Source organism: Trachypithecus francoisi, unplaced genomic scaffold (genome assembly GCF_009764315.1).
Source record: "Trachypithecus francoisi isolate TF-2019V2 unplaced genomic scaffold, Tfra_2.0 Lachesis_group4, whole genome shotgun sequence".
In the NCBI taxonomy this organism is placed as follows: domain Eukaryota; kingdom Metazoa; phylum Chordata; class Mammalia; order Primates; family Cercopithecidae; genus Trachypithecus; species Trachypithecus francoisi.
The window spans coordinates 63,124,563-63,147,050 of record NW_022681469.1 but is presented as its reverse complement, the minus strand read 5'-3'; the positions used below and the strand labels follow the sequence as shown (position 1 = coordinate 63,147,050).

At 35.2% G+C, this 22,488-nt stretch overlaps 1 protein-coding gene across 1 annotated transcript in view; it reads left to right on the top strand.

The window, feature by feature from the left end:
* PCLO (piccolo presynaptic cytomatrix protein) overlaps positions 1-22,488 on the top strand; it is a 412,169-nt gene that overhangs the window by 23,339 nt on the left and 366,342 nt on the right. Inside the window, exon 3 of the mRNA XM_033192933.1 lies at positions 3,880-5,280. Within this exon, the coding sequence (XP_033048824.1) occupies positions 3,880-5,280 (1,401 nt within the window). The remainder of the gene's footprint in view (positions 1-3,879; positions 5,281-22,488) is intronic.

Here is a 22,488-nt window from a genome sequence, read left to right as displayed (position 1 = left end):
TGTTAGGGCCTACTGGCTATGTATGAAGCGCCAATGTTCAGATTGCAAAGAAACTTAGAATTTTACCAATCAAACCAAATACATCCCAAGAAATTTTTCAGAGGAAAAAAAGAGAAACTAGCAGCAAAGAATCACCACAATATCATCAGATTTTTTTTATATGTAGAATATTTATTCAGTTCTTTTTTCGAGTACATCTTATCTTCATTCATTGTACTTTATTTTTTGTGCAGGTTTGAATTTATTTCTTGTATGTGTTTAGTGATGCTTAAAATTTTTATTTAATCAAGTTTATCAGAAAATTCTGTTAGAAAATATGATGAGGCTTTAATTCTGCCATCTGTATTGTCCACTGACTATTATCTAAAGATAATAGTTTCTCTTTTTAAAGCAATTTGAATTGGGATTTTATGTCATAATTTTTTAATCTCTTTTTTTTATTATACTTTACGTTCTGGGATACATGTGCAGAACGTGCAGGTGTGTTACATAGGCATACACGTGCCATGGTGGTTTGCTGAACCCACCAACCCGTCATCTACATTAGGTATTTCTCCTAATGCTGTCACCCTCTATCTCCCCACCCCCCAGCAGGCCCTGCTGTGTGATGTTCTCCTCCCTGTGTCCATGTGTTCTCATTGTTCAAATCCCACTTATGATATCTACCATAACCTTGAAATTGTTTTATGCATTCACTTGTTTGGTTGTTATATCGCCTTCATCAGGACAGGGATATTTGCTGCTTTTTTTGTTTGTGTGTTTTCTTTTTAAGACAGTCTCACTCTGTCACCCAGGCTGGAGTGCACCTCGGCTCAATGCAACCTCCGCCTCCCAGGTTTAAGCAAGTCTCCTGTTTCAGCCTCCTGAATGGCTGGGACTGCAGGCATGCACCACCACGCCTGGCTAATTTTTATATTTTTAGTAGAGACAATGTTTCACCATGTTGGCCAGGCTGGTGTCAAACTCCTGACCTCAGGGGATCTGCCCACCTTGGCCTTCCAAAGTGCTGGGATTATAGGCCTGAGCCACAGCACCTGGCCTGATTTTTGCGTCTTTTATTCAGTGGTATTTGCCTTGTAGAAGGTGCTCAATACATATTTGAATAAAAGAATAAGTATTGTTTATTTTGAAACTACTTTGGTTATGACACTTGTTAAAAAGCATAAAAGCAATTAATATTAATGAAAATTACTAATCCTGGAAATTTATAAATTAAACTAGTTAATATGGATACAGATCTTGCATGTAATAGGTATTTTATAGAAAAATGTCAGTGACTATACATGTAAGAATTATGCCTTTAATTATATTTTTCTTATTTTGTCTGGCTGCATGATTATGAGGTGATCACGTGAGGCTATGGAAGAAAATTAATGAGAAAAACACATAGTAGAACAGCAGAGTTGACATTGATAATAGGGGATATGGGTGAGTGGGTAGATGCATATTTATAGACATATTTCCTTCCATTAAGGAAAATGGAGTGAAATTTTTCTTACATTTTTGCCTGCCTTTTGTCATGGTACTTGCAGAAGTAGCAATTGTTTGATTGTTTTGGGACTTAAAATATTTATATGTCTAAAGAGCTATTATGTGAAATGCTTCAAACATATAGAAAGGTTAAGACAATATAGTGAGTACAGAGGTGTATAATACCCATACTGAAAACAAATATAATGAATATCCATGGCGGGCGCGGTGGCTCACACCTGTAATCCCAGCACTTTGGGAGGCCGAATCGGGCAGATCACGGGGTCAGGAGATAGAGACCATCCTGGCTAACACGGTGAAAACCTCTTTCTACTAAAAAATACCAAAAATCAGCCAGGCGTGGTGGCGGGCACCTGTAGTCCCAGCGATCCGGGAGGCTGAGGCAGGAGAATGGCATGAACCCGGGAGGTGGAGCTTGCAGGGAACCAAGATCAAGCCACTGCACTCCAGCGTGGGTGACAGAGCGATACTGTGTCACTAAATAAACGAATGAATGAATGAATGAATGAATATCCATATACCTACCACCCATATTTAACAATATCATAGTTTTACTTTTTGATTCCGTTTTTAAAACAGAAGTATAACATTTCAGTTCAAATTGAAAATCTCATTTAACCTTCTCCAAACATAAGTTTACTTTCCATGAGAGTGCAAAATAAGCCTTGTGATACTGGTATATGAGTTTAAATAATTTCAAAGAAGTTTTAAAATGTTTAGGAATGATTAATTCAATTTTTTTTTTTCAAAAAGAAATTGTTTGAAAATAGCAAATGTACTGTTTGCCAGCTTTTGTACTGTGGGAAATTTGTCTGGTGCCTGTGCTCCTTATATTTATATATATTTTTTCATTGTGCAGCATTCTGTACAAAGAATTTCAGTGCCAAATTATTTACATTGGTTACATTGGGTGGAGAAGGTTGGATCATGGTATAATTATATATGCTAAATTATTTTGGTAAGATTTAAAATAGTTATAAGGAAACATTATTTTAGAATAATAAAAAAGGTAAATGTTAAACATAGGTACTTTTAAATTATCTTCTAAAATATGGTATTAAACACAACATCTTTTCACAATAGATGCAATACAAAAACATTTGCATATTGTGTATATATATATGTATATCTCATATATATACAAATCTCTGCCATTCACATGCATACACGTACATGTATATATCACCAGTGAAATATGTACATTCCTTACTCATATTGCTTTTTCAAGTATCTTCATAAAATTTCTAAGGAAGCCATGTTTCTTCTATTAAATCATGCTATTTGTGATCATTTAAGGGAGAGCTATTATTTTTTATTTACTTTGCTAATAGAGAATATCCTATTTCTAACTCAGCATGGTTAACAATTTGTATTTTTAAATATTTGAATTTCACCTTGGAGGGGGGAGTAATGCTTTGCCAATTTTAAAAAGTAGCAATATGTTCATAATTTAGCAATCCTACTCTGGGCTGTGTATCTTAAAATTGATTATGAGCCATCAATAGAGGAAATAACTCTCATAACTGATTTATGGTATCTAACATGTTTTATTCCCAGAAATAATAAACCATGTATAATCTAAGAAAAAACAAGTTTTGTGAAAGCTTGTTAAGAAAAAAACATAAAACTTGCTTTTTCTTAAAATTGTACATGGTTTTCTATTTCTGGGAATAATAAAAATTTAAGTAAATCAAAGGCAAATAATAACAATTACCATTAGAAGAAACACAAAACTATATTTGATTTTTACTTTATTCCTTAAAATATAGGGTACGTTAGCCCCTGAGGAGATATATATATACACACACACACACGCACATACACATATAGATATATATACATATAGGTATATATATATTAAATATATTTTTATATATGTATGTAAATATATATATAAATTATATATATATAATTTTTTTGAGACGGAGCCTCACTCTGTCGCCCAGGCTGGAGTGCAATGGCATGATCTCGGCTCACTGTAATCTCAGCCTCGTAGGTTCAAGCGATTTTTTTGCCTCGGCCTCCTGAGTAGCTGGGATTACAGGTGCACACCACCATGCCCAGCTAATTTTTGTATTTTTAGTAGAGGCGGGGTTTCACCATGTTGGTCAGCCTTGTCTCAAACTCCTGACCTCATGATCCGCTCACCTCAGCCTCCCAATGTGCTGGGATTACAGATGTGAGCCACTATGCCTGGCCCACTAATTGTATTTTAATATCATTAAAATATTATATTTTAATAACAATTTATTAAAATAATTTTCTCTGCCTTTTCTGCTTTGAATGATGCGAGACATCGTTTCAGATGGCAGTATGCATGTTTTGAAAACATTTTTGTGTTTTTACAGTATTATTGTCTTGGTGACCATTGTTTTATTTTATTTGTAGGTCAAAGAGTGGCTCTGTTTGAACTGTCAAATGAAAAGAGCTCTAGGTGGGGATCTGGCTCCAGTTCCATCATCACCCCAGCCCAAACCGAAGGCTGCACCTGTTACCGCTACATCAGCAGTGAGCAAATCATCCCCACAGCCACAGCAGACTTCCCCAAAGAAGGATGCTGCACCAAAACAGGATCTCTCCAAGGTACCTGAGCCTAAAAAGCCACCACTAGTGAAACAACCAACCCTCCATGGCCCTCCTTCAGCCAAGGCCAAGCAGCCTCCTGAGGCAGATTCTCCATCCAAGCCAGCCCCTCCCAAAGAACCTTCTGTCCCATCTGAGCAGGACAAGGCCCCTGTTGCTGATGATAAACCAAAGCAGCCCAAGATGGTAAAGCCAACCACAGACTTTGTATCTTTATCATCAGCAACAACACCTGATATTCCAAGCTCCAAAGTACAGTCACAAGCTGAAGAGAAAACAACCGCTCCTCTAAAAACAGACTCTGCCAAACCCTCACAGAGTTTTCCACCAACAGGGGAAAAAGTCACCCCATTTGATTCTAAAGCCATACCTCGACCTGCATCAGATTCAAAAATTATTTCACATCCTGGTCCTAGTTCAGAGAGCAAAGGTCAAAAACAAGTTGACCCCGTACAAAAGAAGGAAGAGCCCAAGAAAGCACAAACCAAAACGAGTCCTAAACCAGATGCCAAGCCAATGCCAAAAGGGTCACCAACACCCCCTGGCCCACGACCTACTGCTGGCCAAACTGTCCCCACACCTCAACAGCCCCCAAAGCCTCAGGAGCAGTCAAGACGTTTCAGTCTGAATCTGGGAAGTATTACTGATGCCCCCAAATCACAGCCTACAACTCCTCAAGAGACCGTGACTGGGAAACTCTTTGGGTTTGGAGCATCAATCTTCAGCCAGGCATCAAATTTAATTTCCACTGCAGGCCAACCTGGACCTCATTCACAAAGTGGACCAGGGGCCCCAACAAAACAAGCCCCTGCCCCTTCACAGCCACCTGCTTCACAAGGGCCACCCAAATCCACAGGTCAAGCACCACCAGCACCTGCAAAAATTATACCTGTGAAAAAGGAAACAAAAGCCCCAGCAGCTGAAAAATTAGAGCCCAAAGCTGAACAAGCTCCAACAGTAAAAAGAACAGAAACAGAAAAAAAGCCACCACTTATTAAAGATAGCAAATCTTTAACAGCTGAGCCTCAAAAGGCTGTCCTTCCCACAAAACTGGAGAGATCTCCCAAACCACAATCAACCTGTCCTGTCTGCAAAACTGAACTCAACATAGGTTCTAAGGATCCTCCTAACTTCAGTACTTGCACTGAATGCAAGAATCAAGTGTGTAATCTCTGTGGATTTAACCCTACACCACATTTGACTGAGGTAAGTAATATGTGTGTGTATATATATATTTTACATATGGAGGTGAGTCTATGGGTTTATTTTGAAATGTTTGGGTGGCCAAATATCTGAGCAAAAAATGCATTTCTAGTGAAGAAAATAAATTGATAATCTTAGATGTTTCAATTACTTATTACCAGCTTACCTTCTTACTAAGAGTTCATGTTATTTGTACTTTCCTGGGTTAATGTACGGCAAGTAAGAAGATGAAATAAGCTAAGTTAAATGAACATGTTAATTATTAAATTAATATAACAATGATCCAATCATTCATGCTATAAAGAAAAAAATAATAGCTTTTGAGGACTATTTGCTTTTCACATGTAAACTCCAAATAAAAGGTTTTAATATTTTATTCCCATCTCTAATCCTTCTGGTCTCTGTAATACATTAATAAAAGAAGTTTGTTTGGTTGAATATGCATAAACACCATAAAATCTATTATGTTAAGAACAGTTAAAAACTGTTAAGAACTTTGTGTAAGTTAAAAATTTTGCCTAGTAGAAAATAGTGGTTCAAATATGTTATATCTAGGCTTTTTATAATTCTGTTTGAAATATTATTTGCCATCCATATGAGATGGCACTTTAGTAGGAGCTGTGGAAAGAAAGAAAGGTATATGGATTTCTATAACTAACATGAAGGGTTTTTTAATGGGATGATAAGAATACTTTTTATGCAATGTAAATGACTAAAAGGCAGATGACGAATTTCTAATATAGTTATAAAAGAATGAATCTATTAACATTAATAGCATGTTAGGGCTATTAGAATATTTAAATCATGGGAGACTAGGGGGTTAAACAATTACTGCTGTCTTAAATAAGTAACAACAATGTTTTAATGAACAGTCTGGGAATTAATCTAAATAATTGTTCCAAGCTTTTATACAAACCAAAAATACTTAATAATTTCACTCCACTGTCCTTGGTTTTGTTATTATGTTGAAAAAATTGAATAGATTTTAGCATTTATATAAAATAAGCTTTAGAGTTTGTTTTTGGTGGTGTTCTTGAGTTAAATATTTTTTTAGAAAATAAACCATAGAAAAATTTCATTTTACTTTAAAAAGACATGTTCACTTTGATCTAATTAACACTATATGAAAATGTTGTTGCTACAAGTTTAAGCAGTTTTTTTTTCCTCTTTAGCTGTGGTGAATAATTTTAACTAACAGTCATCTTAAAGGGACATACATTTTGGTTTCTCTCAGCACTTCATGAGTGGTAACAACTATCATTATTAGTTACAGTGTTTTGGATTCAATGTAGAAGCAAAACCAAAAACAAACCTTAAAAGAAAACACTTTTAGAAGAGAAGTTTTTGGTTGTCAATTCATGAGAGAAAATTTTCGCCAATACAATTGTATTTATTTTATATATTAAACAAAATTGTACCTTTTTGATGAGGATCCCTATGGTATCAACACAATGAAGTTATAAAGCAAACTGCATTTCCAAAAACAAAACTATGCTTTTTGCATTTCAAGTATATTTTTACACACTTAAAAATGGGTGTGTAGTGGGAGTTGAGCACTATAACTTAAAATTTTACATATATGTGTATGGATATGCATACATACATATGTATGTGTACATTTGAATTATAGTAGTTATTAGAATTCTCTCAATATTTGGAAGTCTAATGAAAGTTCCTTTGGTAGAAAGACAATAAACCTTTCAGGGAAATCTTTGATTTTCTGTGTGTTGGCAAATAATATTTTGAAAGTGGTAATTTGGAAAGGAGATTTATTGAATGAAGCAGAGAATTACCAAGGACATATGTGGAATTTCAGTACTTTGAATAGTTTGAAAATCTAAATTTTCTCAAGTGTTTAGATGGGTTAGATGAGATCATACTTGAAATGTGGTGAGTGATCATATCAGATAATCAGTCCTTGTTCAAATTATTTTGCTCTGTGGCAATTTCTTTGAATTTGGAAGATTAGGTTTCAGAGGGAAGAAAATCTAACAAAAGCAACTAGTATTCCTGGCTCACCTTGACTATTCTAATGTACATGAAGTTTTCAGTTAGTATAAGGTCTTGGTGACCTCTGATTTCTAGGTAAAGTTCACCTGGCATCAGGGGAATGAATAAAAGTTAGCTGAGTTATTACATGTTCAGGTAGTCTCTATCATTGCTCCACAGGACTTTGGAAAAATGGCAAAAGGAGTTAGTTGAAAAGAATGGCATGTGTTTGCCTATGTGTGTATATGCATATATATACACACCTTTGTACACATATACATATATAAACATATATACATATACCCTTATGTATAGAGGTATATGTATCCAGCAAACTGTAAATACTGTTAACAGGTATAATTCGTGCTACAATGTCAGTGTTCCTACTAATAAATCTTTCTTCATTTCTCTCAGTTAGGAGTTAGGAAAGCATCTCCTCCTAGATCTTTGTTGTGTGTCTACGTTTTCTTTATTCTGCTTGTAATATGTCTCTTGTGACCTAATATTTTCTGCTTGGCTGGTTAGTACTGTCCTTCTGTGCCAATCTCAGAGAGGACATTCTGAAAATACTCAGATTTTATGCCTAAAGTCCAAATAAATGGTATTCCCTCAAGAAAAGATTCAATAATTTCATTTATTTTCTAAGATTTTATGCCTAAAGTCCAAATAAATGGTATTCCCTCAAGAAAAGATTCAATAATTTCATTTATTTTCTAATAAAGTATGTCCAACTCTCTAATACAAGCCTCTGCTTCTCCTATACTGGTCTCTGTGAGACAGGACATTTTTCCTGCTGATGCCACCCTGACCCCTTCTCCCTTTGGCTATTCTGTTTCTCTGCTTGTGAGAAGAGCTTGTCATATTTTGTCATTGGTTGGGAAGCTGTAGATGGTTTCCCTCTTTCTCCCTCATTAATCAAACACACCTGTCACTAAGGTTGTTTCCTGTCTCATACACAACACCTCCCACTGAACCTGAGGAGTGCCAACGGCTGCCTGCAGGCCCTGGGGTGCAGCCAGACCTCAACCTAAGCCTTACTGTTTAACTGCTTGATGCCCAGTTTGTATAAATGGTACTATAATCCCTTAACCTGTGATGGCAAGAGACAATTATTTTTGGCTTTAATTTCTGCCAAGTCAGGAAATACCTTGTCTTGGAAGGAGTTTTAAAAATGGCAACTGAGCTTTCCTAAAAAAGCTAGTCTTACAGAATTTGGAAGCATGCTGAGAAAAACAGCTTAAGTTGGCAATCAGTTTACCTGGTGAATTTTTTGTCATTCTGGTAATCAAATTCAAAATGAGTCAGAATTACTCATAATGGATATTTATTGTTGTTAGCACCCTTTTCTAAGCTAACATTTTACTATAAAAATAATGTTTAAAAGTAATTGTGTTTCCTCATATTTCAAGAAGTCCTGGAGTCATAATTTTGCTTCCTTAGCAAGATGATTGTGCATGGCCCAAATAGTGTAGGAATAGTGTAGCTATAAGATATTTGTCACTATGCAACAAATGAGTCTTTTAAGATAAGACCCAGTGATGTAACTGAGAGTTTTTGAGATCTTTACTCTGCCTGGGTGGCTGCCACATTTTCCATTAAATACTCAAAAATGGCCCACTGGGGATATCCTGCATTTCTTATTTTGCAAACACATACCTTCCTTTTACTTTAATGGCCATTGCTTAATACATTAAAAAGCATATATTCAATACTCAAAAGCATTTACATACACACACACACAAGAAATTAAAGGCTGAAAGAATTATCAATAAGGAGAAATCAATAAGGAGAAAATAATTCTACCATTAATTAATTTCAAAAGAATTATGTAATGGAGACTGATCAGAATGGTGGCTCACGCCTGTAATGCCAGCACTTTGGGAGGCCGAAGTGGGCAGATCACTTGAGGTCGGGAGTTTGAGACCAGCCTGGCCAACATGGTAAAACGCTGTCTCTACTAGAAATGTGAGAAAGTCGGCGTGGTGGTTCGTGTCTGTAGTCCCAGCTACTCAGGAAGCTGAGGCAGGAGAATCACTTAAACCTGGGAGGTGGAGGTTTCAGTGAACTGAGTTCACCCCACTGCACTCCAGCCTGGACAATAGAGAGAGACTTCATCTCAAATAATAATAACAACAACAACATAATGGACATCTACATTAATTAAACATTTCTGGCACCCATGGCAAAGAAAGACACCTGATAGCACTTTTAAAATCAATATAAAAAAGTTTATAAGCTGGCCAGTAAAAAAAAAATTAGGAAATTAATGTAAGTCATTGATTTTTATTTAGTTAAAATATTCAGTGATGAATTCAAAAGAAAGCTGTATTTTTGTTTAAATAAATTTAAACCAAAAGTAATTTTTTTCTTAGTTCCTATTTTTCTATGCATTTTTATATAGTTAATGTTCTACTCTGTATGGTAGTTCTGTATCTCAGTAAACATATAACATTTCTCCATGTGATTAAACTCCTTAAGCATCATTTTAAGTAACTATTATCTAATTCTATGGATGTATGTTTTTGTTATGCACATTTGTCTCATATTCAGGATTTAGGTTGTTGTCATTTTTCATGAACTTTTTGGACACAAATATTAGTATTTTTAACTATTTCCCAAGGAAAACTTGTACTAGGGTTACTAAATCAAGGGATAAGGACCATGGAATAACAAATTCTCTTTGGAGATGTAATAGCAGTCAACATTGCCACCACTAGTATATGTGATTTCTTTCTCACTATAGTCTCTCCAAACTTGAATAATATCTAAAACAATATTTAATTTGGAAGTCTAAAAGTGCTCTAATAGTCTTCCTTTGCCTTACATTTTTGATTACTAGACGTTTTTATTTTAAATATTAGATGTAAATAGATGCTTCTAATTATGATCCAGAAAAAATAACTGTGCAATGTTTGAAAGGTAAATTGATACCAATCATATGGCTTAAAAAACTTCTAATAGGGCAGCTATTTTGACTTGGCCTATGTGAGGCCATTGTGCTAAGCACTTTTCTCACCACAATCCTGTGGGACAGGTTTTACTTGTATTTTAGAGATTAGGAGAAGGAGTATCTGAGAGGTATAGCTATCAAGCCACAAAGGTATAGTTCAGAGGCTAAGTCAGTGGTCTCTTTACTATACTGTTTAGGAAACCTAAGGCACTAGGTAATAATGCCACTTGTTCAGTGCTCTCTTAAAGTTGCATCAGTTGGTAATTGCTAGGATTTTAATACTAACAATTTTGTATATATATGCATAAAATCCAGGTAACATTTGGGGTCCTTGGAATGATGATGGCTTGTTACATGGTTGAATTTAGAAGAATGGAACAGATTCAGAGGTTCAGAGAAGCCTAGAGGCTGGCATCATTGTGCAAGTGTTCTTTCCAGCTAAGTCTACTAACTGGCCACCATTCCTAGGCGAAATCATATGGCTCAATGATCAAATGATTTATCTGCCTTTCTAGTATGAGTGTATAAAACATAGTTATTCCAGTTGCAAGAAATACTGTTATATTCTTTCCAATGCATGCAAAGAGTTTACTCCATGAAAATGATAAATGTCTCAGTGTTTCACTGGTGGTGGTGGTCAAGTCTTTGCTTCTATGGCAATGGAATGCAATCCCATTTCCATAGAAATGGAATTATTGGGCCATAGGTTATGCGCATTCTAACTTTGTTTTCCACAGTGGTTGCATCAGCTAATATTCTAATGAAGTTTTCATGTATGCCACTGTTTTTCTGGAGATCATCTGAAATAATAGTCACTGGTCACGTACTGATGAACGCTATGGCTAACTCAAATTAGGATGTGCTTCAAGTGTAAAATACAAATTGGATTTCAAAACCTTAGTATGAAAAAAGATAAATATCTCAAAAATAATTTTTGTTGATTATATATAGAAATGATATTTTACAATGTTGGGTTAGTGTTGTTCTTACGACTTTTTCATTTTTTCTGGTTACAAGCTCCCACCTTATCTTTTGCACAAGCCATTTCTTTGTATGTCCCCAGTCTTGGCTTTATCCCTGTCTCAGTGGTTTGATTGTTGTCTTTTTTGGATAGTAATTGGTATTTCTAAAATGTATAAAAGATGTAAGGCTTCCTTTGGCTCCTTCTGAATTCATTCAAGTCCAATTAATATTGTGTAAGCCTTCTGCTCCTTAAATATTGTTGTTACTATTGCCTTTCTATCTTTTAACTTTGACATTGCATATGCATGCAGTGTAGCATATTTGTGTAGTTATTTTTATATGGTCTGCAGAGAAGATAGATCTCAAGTCTCTCATTGTCAAGAGAGACACTGCTGATGCCTGGTGTGGCGTAAGGATCAAAGTACTTAGATCCTGCTATTCACTACTAAGCAATATCCACATTACCTACTAGCGTACTGTGGCTATACCAAACTTTAGGTCAGAACATCCTATATTTTCTACTGACCTCTCTGGTTCCAAATGGTTCTTCTGTTCTTTTCAGAACTCTTGGGTCTGTTTATACTATTTCTGTGGCTTTAGGGGAAATGTTCAGCTATTGAATTAATTGCTACCAGAAGACTCAGAAATGCAGAATATTAGAAATTGAATATATCACCATGTCCAGTATTTTATTCCTTTCATTTTCTGATGGTCATTCATTTTACTTTTAAAATTCTATTTCAATAATTTTAATTCCAATTGTAGTATTCTTTCTTATTACAATCCACAGAGTAGTGAAATATCTGAAGGAAAATGAATGAGTTCCTCTTTCCTCTGCACCCCTGAAAGTGATATCTATTTAAACATACCTTCTAATGCTTTTTGCTTGTTTTTATAATGGTTATATACACATAATGACATGTGGAAGGATTTGACATTTTTGAAACTTTATTGGGATAGTTACGTTTTTGCAAATTATTTATTTTGAAACAAATATGTGAATTTATACATATTTTCAGTGATTTTTTCCATTAAGCATTATACGTTAGGCATTCTCAAGTGAACACTCACTGACTTACCTCACTATATTTATAAGGTATCATTGTATGTGTAAGGTAAATAGATCTACAAAATCTCACAGTTCTCCTCTTGAAAACTAAGAAATTGGGAGTGTTTCTAGCTCTTGTTACTTTATAAACAAAGCTGTAGTAAAATGTCTGTACAAATAATTTACATTGTATTTTTAAGTATTATATAAATTCCTTGAAATGGATGTATAAGGTTAAGGCAAATGGGCTTTAAAATTTTATGGAAACTTCCATATTGTTTTGTTAAATATTGGTAGTAATCATAGTCCTGCCAACAATGCATAGGTGTCTCTTTTTTCCTACATTAACTAGTATATAATATTTATCAATTTCATGAGCCAGAAATTATATTGCATTGTTGCACAAATTTGACTTTCCCTGCCTATTTTGAGGGTAAACGTCATATAAGTTTTTATCAACATCACGAGTTTATTAACCAGTTATATTTCTCCTCTTAAAAATTTCCTTTTTATAACTGTTGGTGATTATGGGGGAGGGAGTGTCTGTATATTAGGTTTTAGATAATTTAATTCTTTTTCAGTTTATCTATCTGGAAATGATTTTCCCTTATCTGTCACTCATTTTTAAATTTCTTTATGAGATTCATTCTTATATGAATTTTTTTTATTTTTATGCAATCAAATGTTTTATTTTTTCTTTATGCTTACTTATTTAAAAATTTTTAATTTTATGGGTACATAGTACATGTATGTATTTATGAGGTACATGTGATAGTTTGATATAGGCAGACAATGTATAATAATCACATCAGGATAATTGGGTTATTTGTCAGCTCAAGCATTTCTCATTTATTTGTGTTAGGAACATTCCAATGTGACTCTTCTAGTTATTTTAAAATATATAATAAATTATTATTGACTGTAATCACCCCGTTTTGCTCTCAGATACTAAATCTTACTCATTCTATCTATATTTTTGTGCTCTTTAACTATCCCCACTCCCCCGCTCCACCCACTACCCTTCCCAGCCTGTGGTAACCATCATTCTACTGTCTATCCCCGTGAGTTCAATTGTTTTAATTTTTAGTTCACACATATGAGTGAGAATATATGAAATTTGTCTTTCTGTGACTGGCTTATTTTACTTAATGTCTTCCAGTTCTATCCATGTTGTTGCAAATGACAGAATTTCATTCTTTTTTATAGATGGATAATATTCCATGGTATATATGTGCCACATTTTCTTTATCCATTCTTCTGCTGATGGACACTTAGGTTGATTCCAAATCTTGGCTATTGTGAATAGTGCTGCAGTAAACATAGGAGTGCAGATATCTCTTTTATGTACATATTCCCTTTCTTTTGGATGTATACCTAGCAGTGGTATTGCTGGATCATATAGTAGTTCTATATTTAGCTTTTTAAGGAACTTCCATACTGTTCTCCATAGTGGCTGTACTAACTTAACATTCCCATCAACAATGTATGACGGCTCCCCTTTCTCCAGATCCTCACCTACATTTATTTTTGCCTGTCTTTTGTATAAAAGCCATTCTAAGTGGAGTAAGAGAATGTATTGTAGTTTTGACTTGCATTTCTCTGATAATTAATGATGATGTTGAGCAGTTTTTCATATGCCTGTTGGACATTTGTATGTTTTCTTTGGAGAAATGCTTATTCAGATCTTTTGCTTTTTTTTTTTTCTGAGACAGAATTTCTCTCTTGTATTTTTAATAGAGACAGGGTTTCACCATGTTGGTCAGACTGATCTCAAACGCCTGACCTCAGGTGATCCACTGGCCTCAGACTCCCAAAGTGCTGGGATTACAGGTATGAGCCACCACACCTGAACCTTTTGTGTATTTCTTAAATAGATTTTTAGATTTTTTTCTATGGGGTTGTTTGAGCTCCTTGTATATTCTGGAAATTAATCCCTTGTCAGATAGATAGTTTGCAAACATTTTCTCCCATTATATGGGTTGTCTCTTCACTTTGTTCTTTCCTTTGCTGTGAAGAAGTTTTTTAACTTGATGTGATCCCATTTTTCCATTTTTGCTTTTGTTGCCTGTGGTTTTGAGGTATTGCTCAAGAAATCTTTGCCCAGACCAATGTCCTGGAGAGTTTCCCTAATGATTTCTTCTGGTAGATTCATAGTTTCAGATCTTAGATTAATTCTTTAATCAATTTTTATTTCATTTTTGTATATGGTGAGAAGCAGGGATCTAGTTTCATTCTTCTGCATTTGGATATGCAGTTTTCCCAGGACCATTTATTGAAGAGACGACACTTTCCCCAACGTATGTTTCTTGGCATCTTTGTTGAAAATGAGTTCACTGTAGATGTATGAACTTATTTCCGAGTCCTTTATTCTGTTCCATTGGTCCATGGGTCTGCTTTTATGCCAGTGCCATGCTGTTTTGGTTACTACAGCACTGTAGTATAAAGTCAGGTAGTGTGATTCTTCTAGTTTTGTTCCTTTTACTCAGGATGGCTTTGGCTATTCTTGGTCTTTTGTGGTTGTATATACATTTTTTTTTCTATTTCTGTGAAGAAAGTTACTAGTATTTTGATAGAGATTGCATTGAATCTGTAGATTGCTTCGGGTAGTATGGGCATTTTAACAATATTAATTCTTCTAATCCATAAGCATGAGCTATCTTTCATTTTTTGTGTCCTTTCCAATTTCTTGCATCAATGTTTTATAGTTTTTACTGTAGAGAACTTTCACTTCCTTGGTTAAGTTTATGTCAAAGTATGTAATTTAATTTGTAGCAATTGTAAAAAAAATTACTTTCTTATTTTGTGAGGTTGTTTGCTGTTGGCCTATAGAAATGCTACTGATTTTTGTATTTTGATTTTGTATTCTACAAATTTACTGACATTGTTTATCAATTCTAATTGTTTCTCTAGTGGAATCTTTTAAGTTTTTCAAAATATAAGATTATATTATTTAAAGACATGGATAATTAGACTTTTTTTCTTCCAATGTGTATGCCCTTTATTTCTTTCTCTTGTCTAATTGCTGTAGCTAGGACTTCCACTACTATGTTGAATTACCGTGGTGAAAGTGGGCATCCTAGGCCGGGCACAGTGGCTCATGCCTGTAATCCCAGCACTTTGGGAGGCCCAGGTGGGTGGATCACCTGAGGTCAATAGTTCGAGACCAACCCAGCCAACATGGTGAAACACTGTTTCTACTAAAAATACAAAAACTAACTGGGAGTGGTGGTGGACACCTGTAATCCCAGCTACTTGGAAGGCTGAGACTGAAAAATCACTTGAACCTGGGAGTCAGAAGTTGCAGTGAACTGAGATTGTACCACTGCACTCCCACCTGGGCAATAGAGCAAAACTCCATTAAAAAAAAAAAAAAGAAAGAAGGAAAGAGTGCATCCTTGTCTTACTATAGATATTAGAGGAAAGTTTTTTTAATATTTTTTTTTCATTCAGTACATCAGCTGTGGGTCTGTTTTATATGGCTTTTATTGTGTTGTGGTATGTTCCTTCTATCCCCAGTTTTTTTAGGGTTTTTGTTATGAGGTATCTTGAATTTTGTCAAATGCTTTTTTCAGTATGAATTAAAAGGATCATATGGTTTTGCCCTTCTTTCTGTTGATATGATGTATCACATTAATTGATTAGTGTATGTTACACCATCCCTGCATTCTTGGGATAAATCTCACTTAGTCATCATGGATGATTTTTTTAATGTGTTGTTGGAATTTGGTTTACTAGTATTTTGTTGGAGATTTTTGCATAAATGTTTATCAGAGATATTAGGCTGTACTTTTTTGTTGTTGTCTTTAGTTTTGGTGTCAGGGTTATAGTCTCTTCCTTAATTGAATCCTTTATCATTATATTATTACCTTCTTTGATTCTTTTCATACTTTTCTCCTTGAAATCTATAACATTTGTCTAAGTATAGCATACCATGCTTTTTTTTTTTGTTTTCATTTGCATGAAATATCTTTTTCCATCCCTTTATTTTCAGTCTATGTATGTCTTTATAGGTAAAGTGAGTTTCTTATAGGCAGAATTTTATTGGGTCTTGCTTTTTAATCCATTTAACCACTCTGTCTTTTATTGGAGAGTTCAGTCCATTTACATTCAATATTATTATTTATAAATAAGAATTTACTACTGTTATTTTAAATTTTGTTTTCTAATTGTTTTGTGGTTTTTCTTTCTTTTCTGTCTTATGTATAAAAGTGATTTTTTCTGGTGGTATGTTTTAATTTCTTGCTTTTATTTTTTATTTGTCTGTTATTGGTTTTTGATTTGAGGTTACCATGAAATTTACAAATAACCTTCTATTACTGATTATTTTAAATTTTCGAAAACTCTTGTTGCAGTAGCAACAACAAACAAACAAGCAAAGAGAGAACTAATAAAAACTCTATGCCTCAACTTCTTCCACTTCCTCCCTAGTTTCCCAATTTTTAACTTATTGTTTCTATTTATATCTTTTTATACTGTGTATCTTTACAAATTTTTGTTTGTTTGTTTCTTTAGTAGAGATGGGTTTCACCTTGTTAGCCAGGATGGTCTTGATCTCCTGACCTCATGATCTGCCCACCTTGGCCTCCCAAGGTGTTGGGATACAAAAGTTTTTATAGTTATTTTTGTTAAGTTTATTTTTCTACTCAAGTTATAAGTAGTTTACACACCACAATTACAGTGTTAGAATATTCTGTATCTATTTTTGTTATCATTGTTACTAGCAAGTTTTGTGCCTTCAGACAATTTCTTATTGCTTGTTAACTTTCTTTTCTTTCAGATTGATGAACTCCTTTTAGGATTTCTTGTAAGACAGGTCTGGTATAGATGAAATCCCTCAGCTTTTGCTTGTGTGGGAGTCTTCATTTCTCCTTCATGTTTGAAGGACATTTTTGCTGGATATAATATGCCACAATAAAAGTTTTCTCAGTGCTTTAAATATGTCATGCTACTCTCTCCTGGCCTTTAAGGTTTCCACTAAAAAGTCTGCTGCCAGATGTATTGGAGCTCATGTTCATGTTATTTTCTTCTGTTTTCTTGCTGTTTTTTGGATCTTTTCTATATCTTTTAATTTTAGAAGTTTGATTTTTAAATGTCTTGAGGTAGTCTTACTTGAGTTAAATCTGCTGGTGCTCTCTGACCTGCTTGTACTTGAATATTGGTAACTTTCTCTAGGTTTGGAATATTCTGTTATTTTCTTGAATAAACTTATTTATTTATTTATTTATTGAGGCAGATTCTCACTCCCAACACCCAAGCTGGAGTGCAGTGACACAATCTTGGCTCACTGCAACCTCTGCCTCCCAGGTTCAACCAATTCTTGTGCCTCAGCCTCCCGAGTAGCTGGAATTACAGGTGCATGCCATCACACCGGGATAATTTTTGTGTTTTTAGTAGAGATGAGGATTTGTCATATTGGCCAGGTTGGTCTCAAACTCCTGACTTCAAGAGATCTGCTACCTTGGCCTCCAAAAGCACTGGGATCACAGGCATGAGCCACCATGCCTGGCCTCCTTGAATAAACTTTCTACTCTGATCGTCTCTATCTCCACTTTAAAGTCAGTAACTCTTAGATTTTCCCTGTTGAGACTATTTCCTAGATCTTGTAGGCATACTTTATTAGAATTCTTTTCTTTCTCGTGTGACTGTGTTTTCATATAATCTGACCTCATGCTCACTAAATATTTCTTCTGCTTGGTCAGTTCTGCTGTTGAAACTAATGCATTTTTCAGTTTGTCAATTGAATTTTTCAGTCACGAAATTTCTGTTTGAATTTTAAAATTACTTCAATGTTTGCTATTTTTTTTTCTGATAGGATTCTGGATATCTTCTCTGTGTTATTTTAATTTTGTTAAGCTTCCTCAAAACAGCTATTTTGAATTCTCTATCTGAAAGGTTGCATATCTCTGTTGCTCCAGGATTAGTCACTGTTGCCATATTTAGTTCATTTAGTGAGGTCATTTTTTTTTTCCTGGAAGTTCTTTATGTTTGTGGATGTTCATTGATGTCTGGGCATTGAAGAGTTCAGTATTTATTTTAATCTTTGCAGTCTGGACTTATTTATACCCTTCCTTCTTGAGAATGCTTTCCAGGTATTCCAAAAGGAAATGAGTTGGGTTTTGATCGAAGTCTTTGATCACTGCATTTATATCTGCACTAGAGATCACCCCAAGCCCAGCAATACTGTGACTCTTGGAGACAGCAATACTGCCTTGGTGGACTTCAGTAATATCCAGGAGAATTCCCCACAATAATAGTCAGAGTCTCTTGTTCTCTTCCATCACTTTCACCCAAACAAAAGGAGCCTCTCTCTCTGTGCTGGGCTGCATGGAGTTGAGGGAGGGATGACACAAGCAGTCCCAGAACCGCCACAGCTAGGATTGCACTGGGTCACATCTGAAACCAGCACAGCACTGGATTTCACCCCAGGGCTATGGCTACCACTGCCTGGCTACCACTGATGTTTATTCAAGGCTTAGGAGCTCCTTATTTGGCAAGCAGTGAATCCTGCCGGTAGGCAGCAGGTTCCCTTTTGACCCAGAATGGATCCAGAAATGCCATCCAGGAGTTAGCACCTGGAATCAGGGGCTTCAGGGCTCTGCTTCGTATTTTATTTTACTGTGGCTGAGCTGGTACTCAAGTTGCAAGATAAAATCTTTTTTTGTTTGTTTGTTTCCCTCTCCTTTTTGCAAGGGGAAAGAGTCACTCCCCAAGTTATACTGCTTAGAGTTGGGGAAGAGGTAATGTAAACATCCCCATGTTTCCCCCAGATGGTGTCTCATTGGCTTGAATGCACCCCAGCTCCACTATTCCGAGCCTAGCACACCACCGGTCCTTGTAGTACTTGAGCCCAGCTCCAATCCTTGTGGCTTAGACTGCCTTTCAAATTTATTCAAGACCCTAGGGCACTTTAGTCCACTGGTAGTGGGGTTAGTAAGAACTCAAGTTCCTACTGCTGCAGTGGAGGATTCCCCTCTGGCTGGGACTGCTCAAAATGCTTCCTTCTAGTATGCCAGCCAAATTCTGCCCTCTGCTGTGTTCTGCTGTGACAGGGAAGCACTGAGTTCCAATGCAAGGTCCCACAATCGCTTTGCTCTCCCTCCTCCAAGGGTAGAAATTCTCTCTCTCTGCTCACTGCTGGGGGATGGGGCCGGAAGGTGTTGTCAGCAATTCAAGACTGTCCTTTCTACCCTCTTCTGTGCCTCTTTCCATAATATGATATTAAATATGACATTAAAATCAGGGACTATTATTGCTCACTTGATATTTGGCTCTTATGAACGTGCTTTCTTGTATGTATAGTAGTTCTATTTAGTGTTCCTGCATGGAGATGATCGCCAGAGGGTTCTTTTTGGCCATTTTGCTCTACCTTCCTGTGATTACCTGTTTGATAAATAAGGCATTTTTCACATTTATGTTATAAAAATAACCTTGCACATGTTCCCCTAAGCATCTGTAGTTTTATTTTATTCAAAATAAAACTCTAGAAATCTTTTGTTTTGGTATAGTGCTAGCTGAAAGGTCTAATTTTATGTATTCAAACTGCATAGCTGCTTGTCCCCAAATTATTTAGCAAGTAATTCATCCTTTCTGCTCTGATTTGTAGTGCCACGTTTATCATGTAATAAATTTCTATAAAAACACAGTTTACTTTCCTAGATTCTTTAGTTGTTCACAACTAAAGAATGTTAGTTCTTTAGTGAACTAACAACATAGTGATATGTTGTTCACAGTGTCAGAACCTTACTATTTTTATTAGACTAGTTCTAAAATTAAGTATTAAATATCCATATAAACCTTGGCAATAAAAGCGTAGTAATAGGTTATTATCTGTCCTGTAATTTGACTTTACCCTACTTCACTAATAAGTTAACCTGTTATTGTTTCAGAGAATCCAGCTGTAGACATGAGACTCCCAGGTCAAAGAAAAAGACCTTTATTACTCTCAGCACATCAGGCAGCCTGAGCATCAGCATATTTGCATCTGTTTCCCTTTGTCCCTGACTCCCATGGGGGTGATACGATATGGGCTTAGATTTATGCTGTACACGTAGTGAGTCTGAGTCACAGGTGAAGAACACTGAGCTTGTAGAATCTACCTCCTCATAGCAGCAAATGAGCTAGCTCGATTTTGTCCCAGAGGGAGATACGATGTCAGCTCTTGAGGCCACCTGTTGCAAACACATGCTTGAGAAATGGCCAGGATAAAAAGTGGCCAAGGCCTTGCGTTGTTAACATAAACAGCAAGTTGTGTAGGAGAATATTATATTATGAATTGTTTCTTTACACAATGCTAAATATATAGACCTAGTATAGAAAACAGGTAAAAATTGAAAGTGCACCACTGAGGCAAATTTCAGCCAGTTGACTAAGGATTGGAAGCTGCCCATTTGGCAACCACTCTTACTGTTGCCTGCCTCTAATCCAACCCCAAGAGACTCTTCTGAAGAAGGACTACTTCTCAGGCCTTCTGCATTAAAGATGAAGAAAATTAGGCTCAGGAAAATGAATGATATGCCTAAGGTTGGGGCCAGTAGTGATTGCTACAGTACTAAATAAAAATACCCTTTTCATTAAGTTTGTTTTCAGTAACTCCTTTAAAAAATTTCATCTTTAACATAATGTCCTCTGAGTTTATCCATGTTGTCACAAGTAACAGCATTTCAAAATCTTTTCCTTTTATAGCTGAAAAGTATTCCATTGTGTATACATACCACATTTTCTTTATTCACTAATCCATTGATGGATACAGGTTGATTCCATATATTGAATGTTGTGAATAATGCTATAATAAACATGGACATGTAAATACCACATTACTTCCTTCATGTGTAATTTTAGAAAGTTGGTATCACAGAAGTGGAGAGTAGGATGGTGGTTACCAGGGCCTGATATATTTGGCGTGGGAGTTGAGGAGATGTTAGTTAAGGATACAAAATTTCAGTTAGAAGGAATGAGCTCAAGTGTTTTATTCTATAACATGGTGACTATAGTTAATAATATGTTATATTCTAGAAAAATGCTGAAAGAGTGGATGTATAAAGTGTTCTCACCACAAAAATGATAACTGTGTGAGGTAAAACATATGTTAGTTACCTAGATGTAGTCATTTCACAATTTATGCATACTTCAAAACATCACATTGTACATGGCGAATACATACTTGTTAATTTTAAAAAATTCAGTAAAAATATTTAAAAAGAAACAAGTTTTTTCCTTTACTGAAACTTACTGAACAAAAGAAACAATAGGAAAACTTGTGAAATGAATAACTCAATCTTATATTGGAATAAGAGCATCTGTAGCAGAAAACACATGTTCTATAATTTAATATATACTAACATTTTCCTGCTGCATTATGTGTGGGTTACATAAGCCCACATGTTATTAAAATGTTAGTATGATTTTAAAATAAATTGATTTGCATTTCTCCTAGTCAGCCAAATTTGTGGACATGACTATGACATTACTCCTTGAATTATAGAAATCTGCCTGATCAAATGGCAAAACGATATTCCTGATCTAAATATGACAGTCTGCACTACTGATGATGGAATTTACATGGTAGTTTCATGCTACTTAATGTAGATCTATCTTACTATTGGAGGAAAAAAAGGTAATACTAGACATCCACTTAATTAATTGAAATAATGTGTTTTTCTTTAATGTTAATGTGGGAAAAATGATATACATACATGTATATGTGTGCATATGTGTGTGTGTGCATGTTAGTGTGTATATGTGTGCTTATGTGTATTATAAGATCTAAAAACAAAAATTTCTCTGGGAAGAGTTTAGGACTAAAAACACCACAAGGTTTAATTTGGGGGGATGATATGACAGTGTTGTGTATTAATGTATAGAACTGTGAATAACATCTGCCTTGTCAGCTTTGAAAAGTAAGGTATACTGGCAGGGAAATATAAGAAGCAGGAGTATTTGAAAATGGCTTATACATGGAATTAACCACAAGGATAAAAATAACCTCCAGTCTCTATGTGTGGAATGCCTAAAGCTGGACTTAAATGTATTTTGCTTCTCTGTTGTATTTTTTTTTTAATTGTGAGAAAACATGTTTATGGATAGTTAGGTATGAAAAGACATCATTTTGAAGTATCAGTTTGGAAAGCTACAGAAAGAAGAGATGTTCGTTTAAAACATTTCCATTTTTGCCTTTAAAAATACTATAATAAAGTTTTAACAGCTTATAAAAGTCATAGGTCAATGAAGATTGTGGCATTTATCTTTTAAATCCTAAAATTAG